Source organism: Neovison vison, chromosome 3, assembly GCF_020171115.1.
Source record: "Neovison vison isolate M4711 chromosome 3, ASM_NN_V1, whole genome shotgun sequence".
NCBI classification, from domain to species: Eukaryota; Metazoa; Chordata; class Mammalia; order Carnivora; family Mustelidae; genus Neogale; species Neogale vison.
The window spans coordinates 111,660,862-111,681,926 of NC_058093.1; the positions used below are offsets into that span (position 1 = coordinate 111,660,862).

The window sequence follows — 21,065 nt, forward strand, 5'->3', positions numbered from 1 at the left end:
AGAGCAGGACACATCGGAGTTCTTTTTTTTTTTTTTTTTTTTCTTTTAGATTTTATCTAATTATTTGACAGGCAGAGATCACAAGTAGGCAGAGAGGCAGGCAGAGAGAGAGGAGGAAGCAGGCTCCCTGCTGAGCAGAGAACCCGATGCGGGGCTTGATCCCAGGACCCTGGGATCATGACCCGAGCTGAAAGTGGAGGCTTTAACCCACTGAGCCCCCAGGGGCCCCCAGAGCAGGACACATCGAGGACAGGAGATAAACGCTGGAGGCTGACAGGCTGGCGGCCAGGACCTCTGCCACCCTGAGACTTGAACAAAGTGTTTCCTTGAGCAAGACTCAATGTCCCTCTTTGTCACTGTGTGTTGACCTTGGCTGGCTGGGACAGGGAATCTCCCCCAGCCCTCCCCCGCAGCCGGGGTCCTCATCTGTAATCAGGGTTAATAGAAAGGCTGCTTCCTTGCTTGTTAATTATCCTTTCTAATTATTCTGAGAAGGGCCCTTCCTCAGTGATTTGCTCTTCTGCAGCCAGAGCTGGGCCTGGGATGCTGCTGGCAGCGCCTGCCCTGTCTGCCAACAGGCTCACAGGGGCCCCTCTTAGGAGCCCCAGCCTGAGAGCAGGCCGGCAGGCTGTCTTGACTGCCTTGCCCCTCTCTGGCCTCGTGGACCATAAATGGCTTCTGAATGGGGCTTTTCTTATAGGGAGGTGTTTCTCAATTCCTCAGCAGTCCTGCCTCAAAACCTCTTCCTTCGCTCCTGACATTGGTGGTCAGGCCGCCCAGAGGCCCTCCTCCTGCCTCCTCTACAAACTCCCCCACGTGCCCTCATCGCTTCCTTCAGTGCCCCTCAGCCTCAACCTCTCCCCTGAGCTCCAGGCTCCCCAGCGAGGCCCTGAACCCCCACAGGCCTCTCCAACCGACCCCCTCCTCTTGCCCAGGCTTGCCTCCTCTTCCACTTGTGGGCTGGCACCTGCCTGTTTCAGCTCCCAGAGATGCCTATCACCTTGACAGGCTCAGCAGAGACTCCTCCTCCCATGGGAAGCCAGGGCGCTAGCTCCTTTTGTCTCCAGAGCCTTGAAGACACAATCACAATAGTCCCTCCTATGGTCCTTTCTTGCCTGCTGGCTGTGAGTGCATCAGGGGTAGGAACCACACTTCTCTGTAATCTCTGTAATCTCAGGGACTGTGTGGGAGATGGCTGGTGAGTGAGTGAGTGAATGAATGAATGAATGAATGAGGAAGTGAATGAATGCTCAGGAGACTGGATCTATACAGACTCAGGTGTATCCTCAACCACACAGGCTGAGGAAGACAACACACTGTCTACACCATCTCCTGTAGTGGGACAAGTTCTGGGGTGAGGCCTGCTAGAACATGGAGGAACACCCCACGTGAGTTATATTTCCTGATCACATACTGACCCTCTTGAGGTGAGTAATGCAAGGGTCTACCCAGTCACACACACATGCTTGCACTCCCAAACACATACATACACACACACACACACACACACACACACACCTACTGGTAGCCTCCATCCAGTCACATTCCCTGGTCTCGTAGCCCCTTCTGGAAGACACCATGCAGTGCACATTCACTGGTTTGAGCTCCTAGAACCCATCCTCTATCTCCTTGGAAGCCATGCCCAAATTTGTGTTCAGGTGTCCATCCTCTTTCACTCAGCTCAGCCCCACCTCTGGCTCAAGGCCTTGTAACTTCGGGGGCTGATCAGAGGCCACACCACCAGCCACAGAAACTGACTCAGCACTAGGGACTCAGGCCAATGAGACAACACTTTGCTGAGGGGCTTCTGGAAAGGAAGACTCGTGTACCTCTGTGGAGGTCTCTTCTGCACAGTGCAAGTGACAGACATCAAACCTGAAACTTTGAGAGCCCCGTCCAAAGATGAAGCCAACCCCAGGCAACAGGGGACCCAAGAGCATCACAGAAGGCCTAAGCTATAGCCTGAGTGCCCACTTACTTCCGATGCCCAGAATGCCCAGCCGAGGCTTGCTGAGCAAATGAACCCAAAGTTTGGTCACAGTGTCTCTGTTCAGACCTGGTCTTTGGGAATGGGTGACACTAGGGGTGTGAATACTTAAATTCCCAGAGGCAAAAACCACAGGTGATGTCAGGGCTGGTGGGACCAAGAGAAGCAATGCCAGTGTGGTCTCCAAATCCAACCAAGGATGAGGAACAAGAGGCCAGCCAGAGCTGACCAGTGTCTGAGTCGCTGTGGAAGAGCCTGGGAGCTGGCAGGAAGGAGGGGAGACCAGGGGGACTTCCCAGGGATGGTCACTGTTTGTGCAGAGTCTGTGGCCTTGGGCAAGGAGTGGGACCATTAGCCATGACAAGGTATGTGCTGTTCGCCTCTAAATTTTGAATTTCTCTCAGACAGACACAAACCTGGTAGTGTCCCAGCTCCCAGACACTCGGCTGCAGGCCAACTGCCTACTATTTGGGCAGGGGTACCACACCCAGGCTCCCTCTCTCTGGGAGCAATCTGTGCAGGGTCAGCTTCCTCCACCGCCTACACAGAGCTCCCTGCAGGCGCCACCCCTGGGAGACGGAGCAGGGCTTTTCCTGCTGAATACAGCCCTGCCGCAAGGGGCAGGACCTCCTTGAGGGTCAAGGGATGAAGTTCAAAGCCACCATTTGATACATCCATGAATCTCATACTGAGACAAACCTAAGGCAAATTTTTTGTCCTGCACGATGTGTTTAAATTTCTCACCATGAAATAAAAGGGAAGATTCTCACGGCACACACCCCACCCCAAGTTCTGAAGCACAGTGGAGGGGACCAAGCCTGAACTTCAAGCCCACCTCTGCCAGCATGAGTGGTCAACGTGGGAGGAATGGACAAATGAATGAAGAGCTAAAGCTTCCGAAGCAGGGTAACTGGAAATGAGCTCAGTGGCCGCCCCCGCGCGCCACCATGCTCACGGAAACCATGGTGGGCAGAGCCAACACGGTCAGCCACAGACAAGGAAAGGTCACAGCAGTGATTATCACCCCTGAAGCAAAGCTCAGGGGTTTTACCCAAAAATGAATCTAAGACTCTGACGTTCATCTCCTTCACTGGCTTTTCTCCACTATCCAAAGTTATGTAGGGAGACGTCCCTTCCACCTGGAAGTCCAGCAGGTCCCCGGGCCCGCGAGCACAGCTCTGGACCCAGGCCACCACTGTGTGTGTCACAGGCTTGTTCACAGCGGCCCAAGCTCACTGAGCAGCTGAAGAGCTGGGCCGCATGCAGTGGGAACCTTCGTGCTGGAAAGCGAGGCAGGTGGTATAAAAAGGGAGAAGCTGTCCCGGCTGTGCTAGTCCTTCCTGGCACCAGACTCAGGCCTTTCCCAGGCCCCTGAGGCCAACTGTGCAGATTCACAATCCTGTCCCACTACTCACCAGCCAGCCACCCACCCTCCTTGGGCCTCCACTTCCACATCTGGGAAATGGAGTCCTGGCACCTGAGCCCGCCGTTCTCACACATATTAAATAATGTCACGTAGGGCGGCACCTAGCTGGCTCTTCAAGCTCCTTCCCTGCCTGTCTCTTGGCCCCCATCACCGACACCCTAACCGACCACCAGTCTAACGGCCGGGGGGCAGGTGCTGAAGCATTCAGTGGGGCCCAGAGCAACTCCACCGGTGATGGCGAGCACACCGCAGCTGGTGGGGCAGCTGGGAGAACGGAGGCTCTTGACCAGCAGCACCCGCCTGGGTAAAGGGTCAGTGGGGCGGACTGCCTCGGTAGAAAACCCACTGATAATCACGGTGTGGCCGCACTGCAGACAGGAAGGGAGTGAGGACAAATAAATGAACACAAGTTTTCTGCGCGTCTTTGTCAGTTGGTTTCATTTTGTTTGGAACACTAAGATTTATTTTCAAACAGCACACAGACGGTCTGCAGGGCAGGGCCAGGCCAGGCCGATGTCTGGGCCCTGAGGTCTCTGGAGAGACCCGACCCCGCCCACAGCAGCTGCCAGGAAAAAGAGGACCCTTGCCCGGGCTGCTCAGCCGAAGCTTCAGGCAAGCGTTGGTGGCTCAGCAGCCCCCAGGCCCCGCCCTGCGGCCAGGCACACATGCGGGCACAGTGTGGGGGCGGGGGAGACCAGGGTGGCCGGGAACCTAACTAGGGGACACAGCAGCTTCAGGAACACTGGTGATTCCACTGGACTTGCCGAAAACAGGCTCTTTGGAAAACAACCTAATCTTTGGGAGAACACCTCTTGACTTAGGTCTCTCCTCTCAATTTCCCTTTTCTTTTCAAAAGTTTAAAAACAAAATCAGGAAAAAAAAAAAGAAAAAAAAAAAAAGCCCACACATTTTTCGGGAAAAGGTGTTCTTCACACGCCCAGAGAGCTGCACCAGCTGCTGCCCTCACTGAACCCGCTCGGTGAAGTTCTCCGGAAAGACGCCCCGGCATTTCTCCAGCTCCTTGTGCTGGTTCCAGTCACTCTCCTTCACGCCCATGAGCCAGCCTTCATCCTGAGAGTGAAGCGGAGCACCCAGGTCACACAGGGAAGGGGACAGAGGGCACTCAAACCCTGCAGGGCATGGGTCACACTGGAGACCTGCTGGGAGAATATCCCCTCATTCTTGCTGATCATTTCCTCCAGCCTATCACACCCACCTGAAAGAATGCCTCCTCCAGGCAGCATTCCCTGCTACCCCAGACTCAAAACCAGCCCAGGCTAGGAGCCATCTGCCTTTCATTTAGCAGGTGGATTTAACTCTGGCATTTGGGCAAGTCCTCCTCTCTCTAGAAAGGCAGCCTAACTGCTGCACTGGTCTGAATGTATCTGAACACCCTCAATCCCAGGCCAGGAGCTTCCCACTGTCTGGTGCCAACAGAGCACATCAGCTGCTCTTCCAGACTTCTACAGACCCAGAAATTTCTGGTGAGCATTGACCAGTTAAAGTTTCTCAAGTGACTCAAGGCCACCCCCTCAAGCCCTTTACCACACACCTGGCCTTTGCTTTCAAACTGACCCCTCACAGGGACCACCTACCCAAGCCCTGACAAGGTCCCTAGCCCCAGACCCTGACCCCTGGGCCCACAGGAGCCATACATCCTGCCCAAGGTGGAAGCCATCACTGACCCCACTAAGCCTGGGATCTCCCTCAGTCTTCATTATGTCATGGCCTACCCGTCACAGAGCCCATGTATGTTCTCTGACCCATGTCCACCCACCCACATGACTCCCACTGCGGGCTGGGGGCCAGGATTCTGCTTCTTAAAATCCCACCCAGTCCAGGGCTAGCCCTGGGAGGACATGAGTGGAGAGCCGGGAGTTGAGGGGAATTGGCAGGTTTAGCACTGGGCCCAGGAAATCCTTGTTACTTAAACCTCCTAGCCCTTGTGGCCTCAGTCGATACCTATTACACTCGAATCTCAGCACCCACAGTGAGCTCCTGCTAAGAATCCACAGTTACCCAAAGCAAGCAGCCTGTGGGAATTTAGGAGGGCAGTCCCTACTCTGTGCCAGCCCCAGCCTCCACTAGGAGCTCACTCTGAGATCGACTAACGAGGAGAAGCCACCGCAGGGAAAGGTATCTGGACTGGGAAGCAGCTGGGGGCACAGCTGGGGGTGTTTGGGGGTTCTGCGGGAAACCACACACTGTCCCTGTGGGCAGGGGGCAAGGCCAGCCTGGAAGAGGCAGCCCAGCATGAGGCTGACGAGAGGACACCTCACCGGCTCGCTGCTGGGCCAAAGGTTTCACGGAGAGGTGGCCAGGGATCCTGTCCTAGGAGGGGAAGGAGACTTTGAAGGGTAGGGGAGGAGGAGGGGAGAAAGACACCTAGATGCAAAAACCTGAGAGAAAGGCAGAGCCAAGGAAGGGAGGAAGCCAGAAGGAGAGCTGAGAGCCCGAGGAAACGAGGAAACGGACAGAGGGGAAATGAAGACCCAGGGAAATGTGACAGCACGGGAGGAGACACCAAAGGGAAGGGAGAGACAAGGGGGAGAGGTGAAGGGAGGGGGAAATAAGCGAGGGGAGAAGAGAAAAAGAAAGAGGAGAAGGTGGGGGGGTGAGCAGCGCACACTGATGGGTCTCTGCTGCCCCCTGCTGGCCACACCTGCCCCTTACCTGCTCCTCAGGGTTCTGGAAGGGGATCACCAGCACCACGTCACCAGCCTTGAGCTGCAGCTCGTCCGTGTCGGTGGCCACATAGTCATGCTGGGCCTGCACCTGCAGAGGTTGGGGGAGAGCTCAACACCCCATCCTCCGAGGCCTCTGGTCCCACCTGCAACCTAGCGCAGAGCACCAGTCCTTGTGGTGGCTTCAGTGTGCCCTGGAAACATGGTGACTGGAAGCACGGGAAAGCAACAGGACCAGGGCTCAAGATGCCACCTCGCAGACTGGGTAGCAGGGGCAGTGGGGGCAGGGGAACTTTGGGCAAACCCACGTAGCGTCCTAGCTCAGTGCCCTCGTCTGTAAAAGGGCACTGTGGGGTCAGATGATGGCAGAGGCTGTGGGGTCAGCTGGCCAAGGCTTACCTTGAACATGAACCCCGGGGGCAGGTCCAAGCGTCCCGCCCCGCTGCCACCCTCCACGGTGCCGTTCACAGTTGCTGAGAAGGTCTCTACCACCACCGCAGGGAGAGAGCTCTGGGGGGAGGAAGCACAGTCAGCATGGGCAGGAAGCTGGTCCCAAGAGGGCAGGGGCCACAGGGGCAAGGGAAGGGGAGGGTCTCTGTGACCGATGCCAGAGTGGTCTGCCTCCAGGTTCCTCGATAGGAACTGTAACCTGGACCAGCACAGAGCAAGGAGCATAGGCAAGACACAGGGCCACGAACGGGAGGGCAGGTGGACAGCAGGAAAGAAAAGACAGGGCCTTGGCCCCTGTCGTCTTACGGAGGCCGCTTCACTTGCTGCTGTCTCCCCGGGTTCCTGGGCTCCAGCCGCAGGTTGGGTCCCACCCGCCACCTCCGAGGCCTCCGCTGGCTGCAACATAAATGCCGGCATGGGGTCAGACACAGGACAGACGCTGTAACCAGGACAAAGAAGGGGGGCATGGAGGGCAGTACCCCAAGTGGTGTCTAGAGCTCGCCAGTGCTGCTGTGTGATACAGGGAGCCCCTGGAGGAAAGGCCAGCTTCCTGCCCCGGGAAACAGCTGGAGAAGCAGCTGGCAGCACAGAGATGCCAACTGACCTGCCACACAGGCCCTTGGGTGCCACCAAGACCCTCCCTCACAGGCCCTGCCCTCTATGCCCAAGACCTGGCCAACTCTCAGCTTCTTCCCACCTGCCTGGCCTGGTGGTTGAGCCAGTAGACCCCACACTCGGGGACAACAGTAAGCACCTGTCCCAGCCCCAACAACCCAGGGCAGGCCAAGCAAACCCCAAGAAGGGGGCAGCACAGAGCTGGGCACCATGGTGGGGGCCCAGCCAAGACAGAGTGGACACTGCCCAGCCTCAGTCAGGCTGACCTGGGTCAACACTCACACTCAGCCAGTTCCAAGCTCTGGGAACAATCACTCAAGCTTCCTAGCCCCCACCTTCCTCATCTGTAAAAGGAGGAAATGTCTAGGTTAGGGAGAAAATTAAATGAGAAAATTCTGGAAAGTGCCTGCCATAGGTCAGTAGATGCTCTGACCACACCTCCCTCCATCTGCGGGAGGACTAAGTTGGGAGGCTGGGGCTGGCGAGGAGAAGAAGGGCCCATCTGGCCTGAATCACTGCAACCAGGAGTGACAAGCCCCATCCTAGGGCCTCCTGGCTCATGGCCCTGGCCTCACCCTCAGGCCCAGAGGCCTTGTCCATCCTGTGCCCCCTCTTTGGGGCTCTTCCTCACTGCTACACCCCCAGAGACTGGGGACAGGTGGAGGCTAGCAGGTGGACACTTACTTGGGCAGGCCCCGGCTCGGCTGTCTGGCTGGGCCAGGCCACAGCAAAGGTGCCCTCGGCAGCGCTGGGCTCCCTGGAAGGCAGGCTGCCAGCTGGACTCTCTGTGGGCTAGTGATGGGCCACCAGGGAGAATAGGGTGGTGGGGGAGGGGGGACACCAGGGAGGAGAGGTTTTGGGCAAGGGCACGAGACAAGAGAAGAGAGTCGTGAGCAGCCCAGTGTTGGCCGAAGGAAGACTGGGTACCTGTGGCAGGCAGCCTGGCCCAGCGGGGGACAGACATGAAACCCGTAAAGAGAAAACCACGCCCACTTCCTTGCTCCCAGCACTGCCAAGGGGACGAGCAGGTGCAAACGAGCCGCACACTGCTCAGCACCCACCAAAACCCACTTATCAAGGTGGCTGCCCACACCAGGCTTTCTCTGGCCTCCCCCAGAGTCAGGTTATGTGGTGCCTTGGAGCTGGCGAGAGACTGTGCTACCAGCATTTCCACACCTGCTGCCCCTGATCCTGCAGAAGCTGTGCCGTGTTTGCTGATGATGTCCCATGCCCTCCCTGAGCCGCATGCCCGAGCCACCCAGTGATGATGACGCCCACCCAACAGACCTGCTCACACGAGGACACCTGGCCTCACCCTGTTCATCCTGTAACTCAAGCCACCCTCCCTCTCCCCTCTGTCCCAGCAGCTCCCTGATGCCACTGCCCTGTAGGGCCCCCACAGATAGACAACTCCTTAAGGACAAAGACCCTCCACTCCAAGGCCCCCCTCACAGGCCCCAGCCCAGCAGGAGGACAGCACATCCCTCCCAGGCAACTGCTCACAGACCCTGACTACGGAGCTGAACCAAAGACCCTCTTCTCCAGCTAAGCTGAGGAGCCCCTTCCCCAGCCAGCAGGGCTTGGCTAAGAGAAGCTTCTCCACAGATGGGAAGCCGTGGGACAGCTGGAGACAAGCAGTGGCTGCCCGCTCCCTGTGCGCACAAGCACTGGCCTGTGCGGGCATGTGCAGGCACCTGTGAAAAGGCCAGGGCAGGACCGGACACGCATAGAGAGCAGCCCCTCCCCCCGGGGTGGGCACAGAGCAAACACGCTTACCTCCCAGAGGTCCCATGGAATTGACTACACGCAGCAGAGGGAGAAGGAGAGAGTTAGTACAGAGGTTAGTCGGGGAGAGGGGGGAAGCTGTCCCCAGTGGTCCCCAACCCAGGTCCCTACAGCTCAGCAGGGACAGGGCAGCATGGATCCAGGCTCCCGGGTCTCCAGAGCGTCGAGTCCTGGGTGCCAGCCAGGGGGCGGAGACCCCAGGCCAGCGAGCACCCAGACGTGGGCCTGCTGCAAGGAGAGGGGAAGGACGCTGACAGGGGCCCTAAGTTACCGAGTGAGTGTTCAGTTGACCCTCCTCCTGAGGGCCTTCTCCCTGACCTGTGTGTGCTCTTACCCTCCTCCTGCTCAAGGCTGAAGGAGATGACAAGAGCTGGGGGCCAGAGGAAGGGCAGTGAGTGTGAAGAGAGCCTGTTGACCCCACAACCCCAAAGGCCTGGCTCAGATGGGCACACATGGCCAGACCTGAGCCCATCACCCAGCGCCCCATAGATCCATGGGCCCACAGGTGCTGGTAGACTCAGACCAACCTGACCAGAGGGTGTGGGTGCCTTCACAGGGCTCGCCACAGGTGGGAGGGGGTCAAAGTCCAGGTCCAGCAGACTGGCCTGCTCCGAGAAAGGCCCCGGGGCCTCAAACTTGGCAGCAGTGGCAGAGGAGAAAGGCAGTTAGTGACCGGCTGGGAGCATTCCAAGGGGTACACATGGCAGGTGCACACACTCACAGACACCTCCGCCTCACACACAAAGGAGCACGGCCTGTGCACAACCCTGGCATGAGCTCCTCACACACAAAAACAGCACCCACCACCCACCTCGGACACCAGCAACAGACCCACCGGGACAGCCATCCACCAGCACCAGCCCCAACTCTGTCCTGTAGGCTGAGACGGTCGGTCTCCCAGCCCCTGCTCCTCCTCTCTGCTCCCCACATCCTCGGGCTCTCCCAGCCTCCCCACCCCCACCCCAGAAGCAACACAGTCCACCACCCTGGGCTGGACGAGACCACACACACTCCCTCTAACTGAGAGGGGGCCCCTAGGACAGACCCTGGCCAACCGTCGCTACCCCTAGACAGACAGGTCATCTGCAGGGACACCCACCTGCCCATCGGCTCCTCAGAGTGAGGACAGGGCTGAGCCAGAGCACACTGACTAGGAGCCCAATCTTAAGGGTGGGTTCCCCAACACTGGTGGCACCTGTTCTCAAACTACAGGTCCTACCCCCAGCCACCCCCAGAGACTCCCATTCAGGGGGCCTGAGTGCAGCCTAGGAATATGATTGTAATAGGAAACTGTGTTCACACTGAGAAGCTAGGCCAGACAATGGAGGGAGAGCCGCCCTTGAGGAGGTTAGGCTGGGTCAGGAGGGGCCTGCTCAAGGGCACCTCCTGTTCATGCACAGGGTTGCCCTTTGGGGGGCAGGGAACACTTTGCCTGAGAGAAAAGGGCCCTGGCTTGGCCCTGGGTCCTCCTGCCCTACTTCATGCGTGCCAGGAGGGCCAGCCCAGCTTCCCATGTCTACTCGCTCTTGATGGCGCCCAGTGTCGAGAGAAGCACCTTTCCTGCCTGTGTCCACCTGAAGTCTTCCATCTACAAGGACCCAAGTTTGGTCTCCCCAGAAAGACCTTCACACCTGAGCTGTGGCCTACCAGGAAAGATCCAAGACTCTCAGTTCTGAGAACCCAAAGTACCAGCTGTCCCACGGCTCAGAGGATAAGGCATCCACTCTGGGCCAAGCCACAGACAGAGAGCCCAGGCCAAGTGGTCTCACTTCCTCAACATGGGTCCCGATCTTCAAGCCTCTGCCCTAGGCTCACCCCCAGCCACTAATTTTCCTTAGGTTAGTCCTTATCTAATGGGCCAGGCCTGGGGCGGGTGGGGGGAGGGGGTGTCACTGCTCTGACCCCCAAACCCTGCCCTCTCTAAGCGAGAGAGTGCTCAAGACTCCATGAGTGCATGGTTTTAGGTGGCCTCCCACTTGCTGGCAGCAGCATTTCCCTCCCCTAGGTAGCCCCGGCACCAGCCCCTTGTCAGAAATCCATCAAGTCCCGACAGCTGCCCTCTCATGCTCCAAGGGGACAAGGCGCCAGGCCAAAGGCAGACCACATCCTCCTGCCCTACCTCCCAGCTGGCCAGCTTCCCCCTCCTGGAGGATCAGAACTGTCCTTTGGTGTAGGGACACAGGCTACTCACCTGAGCCTAGCAGAGCAGCCCTGTTAGCACAGCCTCACCAACAGCCCACCCCAGCCCCAGGCAACAGCACCCACGGTGTGTGCATCCCCTCCCCCAGAACAAAGATCTGGCTCCCTGGACTGGGCAGATAGGGTAGCAAGGCAGGCATGCAGCGAGCGTGAGAACAGAGAGGCCGACACACTCGGCACAGGTAGTCTGGCTCCAGGGCCGGCCCGTGGGTTCCTCACCTGTTAAATGGGGACAACAACCCCCTCCCGGAGTGTAGATGAAAACCCAACAAGCTCGCGTAGATAAATGGCTGGCGCCACTCCCCACTGAGTGTTTACTACCACTCTGCATCCTCCTGTCTCCGCCGCACACAGCGGCAGGGTGAAGACCTACCCCGGCGTTCCAGCAGCACATTGCCCGAGACGCTGTGCCACCAGGTTTTCTCATGGCTCAGGAGCACCCCTGGACCAACGCAGGCCACCATCTAGAGGGGGGCTCGCCCGCCTCCCAGGGCCCTGAGCCAGGGTGTCACCCACCTGCCCAGTAGCCACATTGTACTGAAAGTTCCTAGTCCTAACTTGGAGTCTTCCTGCTGGGGCTTAAGGCCCACTCTCCCCAGGCTCCTCTGAGTAGAGACTACTGTCCTCAATTGTCAACTGGCTCTCCCTCCACACTTACACTCTCTGGTCCTGCCCGTCCCCTACAGGTATCTGAGCTTGGGCAAGGGAGCCTTCGGGGGCAGAGCACAGAGGCCCTGGGCAGAGCAACTCTATGGCAGTACTCCGGGGCAGGGGACCACAACCTAGGATTAGCCAGCCTGCACCACAAGTGAGGACCCTAGTGGGAAGGGCCTTGGCTTTAAGGCCTACAGACAAGACTCAGAGGGGTGAGCCCAGTGTGGCCTCTGCAAGCTGATCTGACATGTGCAGCCCACTCCTGTGCCACCACAGTGACCTTCTGTCCATCTGGGGACAGGCATGACATACCTTCTCGGGGCACTTGTGAGCAGCAGCCCTGCTCTACAGCCCAATCACCATCCCACCTCCAAAGCCAGTCAGCAGCTCTGGGAGCTAAAGTCTAGGTGCCTTGGCCAGATATACCAGGGTCTTCCCAACTGTGTTCTCGCTGCCTCCTCTTACTGCCACACTGCAGCACTCTGCAGACACACTGAACTTCCAGAAGTTTCTGAGCCCATGTCTTACCCCTCCTGGCCTATACACATGCTGCTTTCTATAGGTAAAGCAATGAGTCTGCTTACAGCCACCTGGCAAATGTCACCCGCTCCAGGAAGCCTTCCCTGATTGCCCGAGTCCTCCCCTACCTCCCGCTCTGCCCTTTGGCCATCGCAACAGCCAGAAAGCTGACACGAAGCCACTAGGAAGCCACTACTGAGCTGACTGGCTCCACAAGAACCACCTACCTGTGTCCCCATATCTGGCCACAGTACATGCTCAGAGATGAATGAGGGAGCATGGATGGAGGGAAGGATGAATGAGCAAGGGGGAGGCTCTGGGCCAAGCTCTAGGGCCAGATTCTGGCTCTTGAGGCAGAGGCGCAGGGCATGGGATGAAGGAAGAAGGCCATGCACACCCCGAGAGAGCAAGAGAGAGCTGGGCCGCGGTGGCCGCGGCTGACCTGGGAGGGGGTGGTCACGCTGATCTCAGGGACAAACGTGTCATCAAACAGGCTGAGGATCTGCTCCTGCTTGACCTCCTTGGACGGGGTGTGTTTGGGAGGCGGAGGGACTGGTGGCCCTTTCCGGAGCTGTGGGTCCGCGGGTGAGGGGCCGCACGGGGAGGCCCAGCGGAGCGTGGGGGGCAGGGCGGGGCAGACAGACAGACAGAGACAAAGCCACAGTTAGTCACACCCCAGGCTGTGGCCCCACCCAGGCAACTGAAGGAGACGAAGCCAGAGGAATCACTGCCACCCAAGGCACAGACACCAGAATTACAGGACGACCCCCAGAGGGAGATTGAGGCAAGAGGTCCAGAAACAATGTACAGAGTGAGAGGAGGAGAGGAGGGGACCGACGGGGGAGGAAGTGAAAAGAGAAAGACAGGGAGAGGATAGAAAGGAAAGGAGAGAAAAGGGAGAGCATGCAAGCTGCCTGGCGGCCACTAGAAAAAAACTAGGCTGACACCCAGCTGGGTGAGACACTGTAGAGAGGAGTAGATAAGAAAGCCTCCCTCCCAGCCTGGGCTCTCCACCCTCCCTGGACCCTCCCTGCACCTCCCGCCCAAGGAGCTTTGACTCGCCTGTCCCCTGTGGCAGAACGGGAGCCAGCGCCTGGCAGAGGGGGACCTCAGGCAGGTAAGGAAACCCCCCAAGCCTCGATTTCCTCAGATGTTGAGCTGGGCTGGGCCTCACAGAGTGGTTATAAGGATTGAATGGATGAAAATGTAGAACGCACTGGCACAGTGTCAGGCCCAGAGCAAGTGCTATTCAAGTGTGGGCTCTTGTCACACTCTTAACGTGGTTATCCTAATCAGCTGCGGGGCGGGCGATGACCCACCACCAAGAGGGCTGCTGCCAGGAACTGATGGTAGGAGAAGGCTGACAGCTCAAACAGAGCTTCTGGCCAGCTCCTGGGGACATGGCTAAAACCTGGAGAAACTGGCAGGGGTGGGGGCCAGGCTAGGCTGGGCGGGGGCCTTCTGGAAGCTCATGGCAAGTCCCTTTGGCTACCGCACACCCCTCACTGAGCCTGAGCCCATTCCCTTGCTGACCCTGTAAAGGTCCTGCATGGCCCCACACCTAGAGAGAGGGAAGGTGAGGAGGAGTGAAAGCAGCCACCTCTACAGATCTCGGTGGCCTGGGGCTGAGGGCCCTGGGAGCCCTTAAGGAAAGGAGGAGGAGAAAGTCAGCAGTCCCAAGCGTTAGGGAGAAAGGGAAGGAGAGGATGCTGTGGGGGTTGAGGGAGGGACACAGTCACAGGTGCTCCTGAAAGAAGGCAGGGCTCCCTCACTGAGGGGAGCCCAGGCCAGTGTTGGGGACAGAAGACTGGGAAGGAGGGGGACACCGGGAATGCAGAAGGAAGACGAGGAGAAGGAGGAGGGGACAGGGTGCCTACCTGAGATGGGGACTTGGGGAGGGATGCCCCGGCTGTGGCCGAGCTAGGCAGCTCAGGCTCGTGGTTGACTCTGATCTCTGGGGTGGCAGCTGGGGAGCCATCTGGTGGAGGCGAAGGGCTCTTGTTCCCTTTTGCAGGGGCGTTGTCACTGTGGAGGTAAGACCAGAGAGGAAGCTTACAAGGGAGGTCACCGCTTACAAGAGGCAATGTAGGAATCCATAGGTGTGCACGGGTTGGGATGTGTACCCCAGGTATCCCTGTGTGAAAACGTGTGTCCATGTGGGCATGTGTGTCCACCAATGTGTGAAAAGGAGATTTGTCCACACAGATTTGCTGTGAAAATATAATGTCCACTGTGCATGAGTGTATGTCCCCATGCTTGCATGGGAGAAATGCATGTGCATGTGTATCAGAGTGGGGGGAAGTGGAAGGGGCGTGGGCACAGGGCCTGCCTCGGAGACAGTGACAGCCCCAGGCGGAACTCCAAGCTGGAGGTCTTCAGTCCCCAGGGAAGCCACCCCACAGGCCGCTGCCAGGCTCCACGAGGGAGCCCTGCTCCACAGCACAAGAAAGCCAAACATCCTAGAGGCAAATGAGTCTCATCCCACACGTCACACAGCAGCCCCAGTGCCCAGCCTGGGCCCCACTCCTCAGCCAGCTCCCCAAGGCCTCGGCTGGCCTCCCTGCCTGTCCACCCACTCACACCAGAACACCAACCACTGCCCCGTTCCCGGGGTCCACACTGCCCACCATTCCGCACCCACACTGCCATCACCGTCTCCACACCTTTGCCCCCCCAGGCCCTTTGGGGGAAAACAGAAGAAGCCAACCAGAGGCACAGCCAGAGTGGCTGCTGGGGATGAGAAGGGGAGGTCTCCCAGCCGTATGGTTCAGTTTAGAACAGAGAACAGGGGCAGACGGTGTGCGTCACCAGCCACTGGGGTGCGAGGGGGCAGAAAGCAAAAACGTGTATTTGTCCTTGCATTAGGAAGCTCTAGGCCCGCCCAGATGCAGAAGAGCCACTGGCCACAGGCAGCTGCTTGAATTCATATTCAAATTAAGTGAAATTAACAGTTCAGCGCTCAGTGGCCCTGGCCGCATTTCAAATGAGGCGAATATCTATCGTACAAGGCAGCTCCGCAAGGCTACAAAGAAGCTAGCGACCACATCACCTGGGGAGCAGGGGGCTAGATGATGGGACAGGGGACAGGTGTGAGGGACATCATGGGCTCGCCTCATCTCTCGTCAATTTGTGTTTCACGGGAATGTATGCCTCCTTAGAGCATGCATAGTAACACAGTACACACACACACACACACGCACACACACACACACACACACGCACAATTTTTAAAAACCCCACCTGCTACTAGAGCCCTTCCCCTGAGGCTCACCAGGCCTCCTTTCTGGCTACATTCCCCCATTAACCTCCTGGTCTGGGCCACAGCCTGGTTGTGGACACACTGTGGTCCAGGGAGGAATAGACTCAGCTGAGCTCTGGCCATGTGCCCCCCTTGCTCCCACCCAACAGCCCCCAAGCCCTCTGCCCCCACAACACACAGAGGACACAGCGCAGCCTGCCGCCTTGCCGGCCCCCTCCCATAGCACTGCACACGGGAGGACAGGTTAGGGGTTAGTGGTACCCTCCGAGAAGGGCTCTAGGCGCATGCACGGGGCCGGATGGCCGGGGTGCTGGCCTCGGACACCCCCACAAGACAGCACTCGGTGCTGGTACCTGTTCTTCTTTCTGAGCAGCCGGGAGAGCAGTTTAGTTTTCTTTCTGTGGGAACGGACAGGACGCGGAGGCCTTCATTTCGGTCATGAATCATGCCTGATTCAAGGCTGGCTGGCCTGTTCCCTTCCCTCATCAGCAACCCCTGTGCTCAGAGGAGTGCCACAGAGGCAAGCCTCCCCTAATACTCAAAGACCATGAAGAGGGCCTGACCTTGCCCTCAGAACCCCATGGCCCGGTCCTGGGGACCCTACTGGCCTCGGCCTGCTTCCAGGTGCCCTGGGATGGAGCTGAAAAAATGAGCAAAAGGAGCAGCCCCAAAATAGAGCATGATGAGCTGGGGGAGACTACCAGCCACCCACTCGGCCTGTGATTCAGCACACAGGGGCTCTGGGGGCCCACAGTGCCAGGAGGGAGCGGGTGGGGTGGGAGGGCCACTGGCCGGTGTGGGGGCTGTGAGAGGAGGCAACCAGGCACAAAATGGGCCACCGTGGTCAAGGAGGTTCCCAAAGTTCCCCATGCTCAGAGCAGCCTTCTCCCACAGGAAGCATAGATCCGGCTGCCCAGGCCAGCTGCTGCTCGCCCTCACCCATCCTGACCCTCCCACTCTTACCCAGAGGCCAGGCGGGAGCAGAGCAGGGACCTGGGAAATGGCCTTCTGGCCTTTATCCCCACCCCCTCCTGGCCCGGATGCAGTCCTTTGCCTCAGCCCCCCTCAGTCACACATGTCTGGTCTTATTTTCGGGGAGAAGAGAGCAGCAACACCCACTACCTTCTCAGTCCTGGGGTATCTCCCAGCGACCTCAGGCACAGATATATTCACCAGTTCTACAGACAGGACAGCGAGGTTCGTCCATGCTCGCCACACTGTGCTGCCACAGGTGCAAGCCAGAAAGGAAGGGAAAACCCCAGACTCGCTACTGTTTCCTCTGAGCCGCAGCAGGAGGGCAAGGCACTTCCCCCCCTCCCTCATGGCTTCCCCTCAGGAAGCAGGAATCTCCTGGCCACTGGAGGGGCCCTGAGAGGCGGGGCGGGCTGAAGACAGCAACAAGGATGCTTTTGTGGGTATGCAGAATCCCTCTCCAGGGACTTGCCCTTTCCCAGGAGCAGGTCTAGGAGGAAGCAGCTCTAGGAGGAAGGCTCACCTCCCAGGTGGCTCTGCACCAGCACTGAATCATTTAGTTCCTGGGCCTCCCCTCCAGAGCCACACAGCGTCACTGGCTACTCCGACTCCACCAGTGGGAGAGGCAGGCCCAGGCTCAGGTCATACACAGACTGCCCAGGAGTGCTCTTTCCCAGTGGGACACGCAGGAAGGACGTGGCATGCAAGCCTCGCCCTGGTCTGGCAGAAATGAGCCACCCAGGACCACACCTCCCCGCAGCCATCTGCAGCCGGACCGCAGTGCGTGTCACACACCTGGGCTGGGCCTTGACTGTGAAGGTGTTGCTCCCATGCTGCTTCTCCAGGCTGACCAGCACATCATTGAGGCTCTCGTTGAGCTGCAGGAGAAACAGCAGGCAGGTGGGCAGTGCCTCTGGGGCCACCAAACAGCCCCACTATCCCCAGTCACATCCCTGCTTCTCCCACACCCTGGCCCTGACCAGGAATAAGCTTTCCTTACTATATCAGTCGGAACTGGGAAACACACACCAGACCCAGAAAACCAAAGGGGAAAAATGGAGGAAATGGGCTCCATTGCTAAATCATTACTGTTTCGGAGGACTGTCTTTTCTTTGGACTCATAGAAATTTCCTAAAATGCCTCACACAGCATGTACTGTTTTAAAATATTTTTAATTGTTTTTGCAAACTAACTTTTCAGATTCTAACTGCTAAGGTCATTTTGCCAAGATGTTTCCAGGCCACATTATGACTGCCAGAGATTTCACCAAAAGCATAGGCAAGATAAAGAACATTCTCACTACTGAGAAAATTTCCTTCTTTTGCTTTGGCCACCAGGAAACTCAGAACTAAATTTTCTTCCTACTTTAAATAAATGTTTCCTTTCCTTAAATGCCTTTTTCTGTTTGTTTGTTTTAATTTTTCATAAGTTGTCTCAAATCTTTAAAGGGAGGAAGGAAAAGAAAGGGAAGACCTAAAAGGCAGGAAACCATGGTCAGGGTGGTGACTCAGGAGAGGCCCCAAGATGCTTTTTCTCCTCCCACCCTGGGCCTGGAATCCACTACCATCACTTTGTTCCTCTGGGGCCAAGAGACAGAGTCAGACCTGCTGACAGCATAGAGGGAAGGGCTGCCAACACTGAGTTTCTCCAACTCTGCTTTGCAAGTTTAATTGCCAGTTAAGTTAAAATGAACATAGCACAACATAAGAATTTAAGCTAATCAGACCCCTTCTTATACCAGATTCTGGCAGATTAAACAGACATGTTTCAATGTCTTAAGAAAGATGAGAGAAAAACTGAGAAAATTCCAGTACTTTATTATTTGCCTATCAACTGGGAGAAGGTGCCACCTTCTCTGTCTCTGAGCTCGCTGGGTCAATATTGACAGCTGGAGAGGGGCTGGCTCTGTCCAGGCAGGAGGATTGGACTGGGGACTGGAAGGAGACAGGGGCTAGGCCTAGGGGTCCTGCTCACAGCCTCTCCAGCATTCCGGCTGGGCCTGGACACTCTAAGAATGGAGAGCTCCTGGAGGGCAGGGGTAGGTGGCTCCTCTCCAGGGCCCAGAGGTGGCGCTGTGGTCACCAGTGTGCAGCAAGCCCCAGCTGGAAAGAGAGCACTTGACCGGCCCCTTGTACGCCTCTGCCCCTGGCCCTGGCACCAGAGCACAGTCCAAGGCCTGAAGTGCACAGGGGTCACCAGGACCTACCTTACTCATCTCCTTGTGGAAGTTCTCCTCCAGGCCCGCAATGCTCTGAAACGTGTTCACATAGAAACCTACACGGCTGCGGGAGGGAGGAAGAGAAGCAAAGGGCAAAGTGAACACACAGATCAGTGCAGACAGCCCAGGAGGCCGCACCTCCACCCTCCCCAGAGACCAAAACCATGGGAAGTCATGGGGCCCAGTGGACAAACACAGGAAGATACTGCCTGAAGCCTCAGGAGGGAGGCCAAGGCTCAGCCCCACGACATCCTGGGACTTACCTGTTCCACAGGGATGGCAGCTCTTCCTGCAGATCCACATTCATCTCCTCAAACACTTTCTGGGCTTTGATGAGCTCCTCCTCTGCCTGAGGGGCGGGACTGGTCATTCCCCTCTGCTGGGCCTCAGTCCCAGCCAGCCCAGGCCAGGCCAAGCCCACCCCCAAGACCTGCTCCCCCTAACCTCCCACCCAACACATTAGGACCAAGGCTCTGGGCAAGATGGGGTTAAACCAGATGAGGACACTCAAGGGGACTTCCCCATGCGGCCCCTCTTGGGGCACCTGCCTCCAGGTCTGCTCCAGGAAGGGGAAAGGAGAGCAGCCCATTAGCACCACATGGGCCAGAAGAGAGATGAGAAGTGAACAGGGCACTCCAAGAAAGCTCAAAACAAGGGGCCCAGGGGCTGGGGCCCAGGAAGGAGGCAGAGGCAGACCCCAGATCAAGCCAGCAGGGATTCTGCCCACTTACCTGTACCCCCTCTCAGGCCAAGCATCAACCTGCTGCCCAGCTCCCTTGGCCTTGCCCTTGCTGTCCCTGCCTGAGTGTCCCTTTCTCAAAGCAGGTCCTACTCTGCCTCAGCCACCTCCCTGTAGGATGTGGCAGCAGTATTTCCTTTCTCTCCTCCTCTCTCCTGTGACCTGTCCCCACCAGCTGGAGGCCAGAGGCAGCAGCTCAGGCACATCCAGGAAAGGCAGGGGAAAGATGGGGGAGAGGGCAGGGCCAGGGGAGAAGGGAGCTAGGCTGCTGGGCAGGATGCCTGTGCTCACCCCCAAAGCCTTCACCCTTCCAGCTGCAGGCCCAGTGCCCTCCAGGCCTGCTCATCATGCCCACCATCAGGTGGCGCTAAGGCCCCATCCCACAGCCAAAGACTGTAGGGAATAAGGCAGCAGGCTGAAGCTGAGGGAAGGGTAGGGGTGAGTCACAGACCCTGGGCAGAGAAGGAGCTCTACTAGCTCATTTGGAAGGGGCTGCTGGAAACAGTGACTCAGGGGGGGGTGACTTGGATTCAGGGTCTGAGTCACAACCCAGGAACGTGGCAGGCCCCTCCTCGGAGAACACTTCCCGCCAGCAGCCTTACATTCTCAGGCCCTCTGGCAAAGGCAAGCCAACTGGCCAGAACGCCAAACTGCCACAGAGCACACGATTTCCACGGCCCACCCAGCTGTCCCATCCAGCTTCAGGCACCAGCCCCAGTCAGCCCAGCCTCAGTGACATGGGTGGGGGCTGGAGGAGAGAGAGGCCACCTTCCTCCTGTCTACAATTACCTTCAGGTTATCAGAACTTGCTAGAAGGAACATAAGCTCCACGCCTAACTTTTTAAAATCTAATTTAAAAATTAAAGGTAGCGGAGGGGGGGGAATAAGAAAGAAAAGAAATGACTGTTTGAACATGCATGCCTGGTGCAGCTCCCACAGAGGATCAGATCCAGAGGGCCTTCCCTGCCTTACCCCACAGGCATCCTGGTACCTGAGTGGAGGCCACCAACATGAGTCTACAACCCCTAGAACGAATGAATCCCACAGGGGTAACCAGTGCCGGCACTGTCACACACTCTCCAACCCAGCTGCCGAGGGTCTGGCTCAAGGCCCGTGTTCCGCAGGAACCTGCCTTGGTCTGGCTCCTGTACCTCCAGAGACCACCTCAACATGGGAATTCAGCCACCTCCCCAAATGCTGGTCATAATGCCTTAGAGGAACATCCATGACAATGATGATGACAGTGGCACAGCAGCCCACGTGGGTAGCCCAAACCCTATTCACACACCCAGCGATGCTACAAAGAACAGGGTGCCTCTATTTTAGTGTTCCTGGAACTCAGGGCCTGTGTCTGTTATTCCCTTTGGGTCCCATTCCTCATATTCAGGCTGTTTCAGAAGCACTTGGGGTGGCAGGAAGTTGGGGGGAGAGCTGTCCATTGTTGGGGAGGCTTTGCAGCCGCAACAGCTCAACTAGATGCAGATGGACACAAGGAGCAGCCACAACAGGCCACTGACCAGCCTGCAGGGCACCGGGGTCCTGCAGGCAGGTTTGAGGG

At 57.7% G+C, this 21,065-nt stretch overlaps 1 protein-coding gene across 12 annotated transcripts in view; it reads right to left on the bottom strand.

Annotated features, from left to right (window-relative positions):
* Positions 1 to 3,823: 3,823 nt before the first annotated feature.
* BIN1 (bridging integrator 1) overlaps positions 3,824 to 21,065 on the bottom strand; it is a 54,711-nt gene continuing 37,469 nt past the window's right edge. For 3 of the 12 annotated variants that reach the window (XM_044242678.1, XM_044242680.1, XM_044242679.1), the window contains 12 exons: positions 19,032 to 19,117; positions 18,757 to 18,832; positions 17,346 to 17,428; positions 14,197 to 14,344; positions 12,762 to 12,890; positions 9,475 to 9,582; positions 8,939 to 8,962; positions 7,847 to 7,954; positions 6,854 to 6,943; positions 6,497 to 6,607; positions 6,087 to 6,188; positions 3,824 to 4,484 (listed from right to left, as the gene is read on the bottom strand). In XM_044242678.1, the coding sequence (XP_044098613.1) occupies positions 4,377 to 4,484; positions 6,087 to 6,188; positions 6,497 to 6,607; positions 6,854 to 6,943; positions 7,847 to 7,954; positions 8,939 to 8,962; positions 9,475 to 9,582; positions 12,762 to 12,890; positions 14,197 to 14,344; positions 17,346 to 17,428; positions 18,757 to 18,832; positions 19,032 to 19,117 (1,173 nt within the window). In that variant the 3' untranslated portion in view covers positions 3,824 to 4,376. The remainder of the gene's footprint in view (positions 4,485 to 6,086; positions 6,189 to 6,496; positions 6,608 to 6,853; positions 6,944 to 7,846; positions 7,955 to 8,938; positions 8,963 to 9,474; positions 9,583 to 12,761; positions 12,891 to 14,196; positions 14,345 to 17,345; positions 17,429 to 18,756; positions 18,833 to 19,031; positions 19,118 to 21,065) is intronic. The other 9 variants (XM_044242681.1, XM_044242682.1, XM_044242684.1 and 6 more) reach the window with 5 other exon arrangements.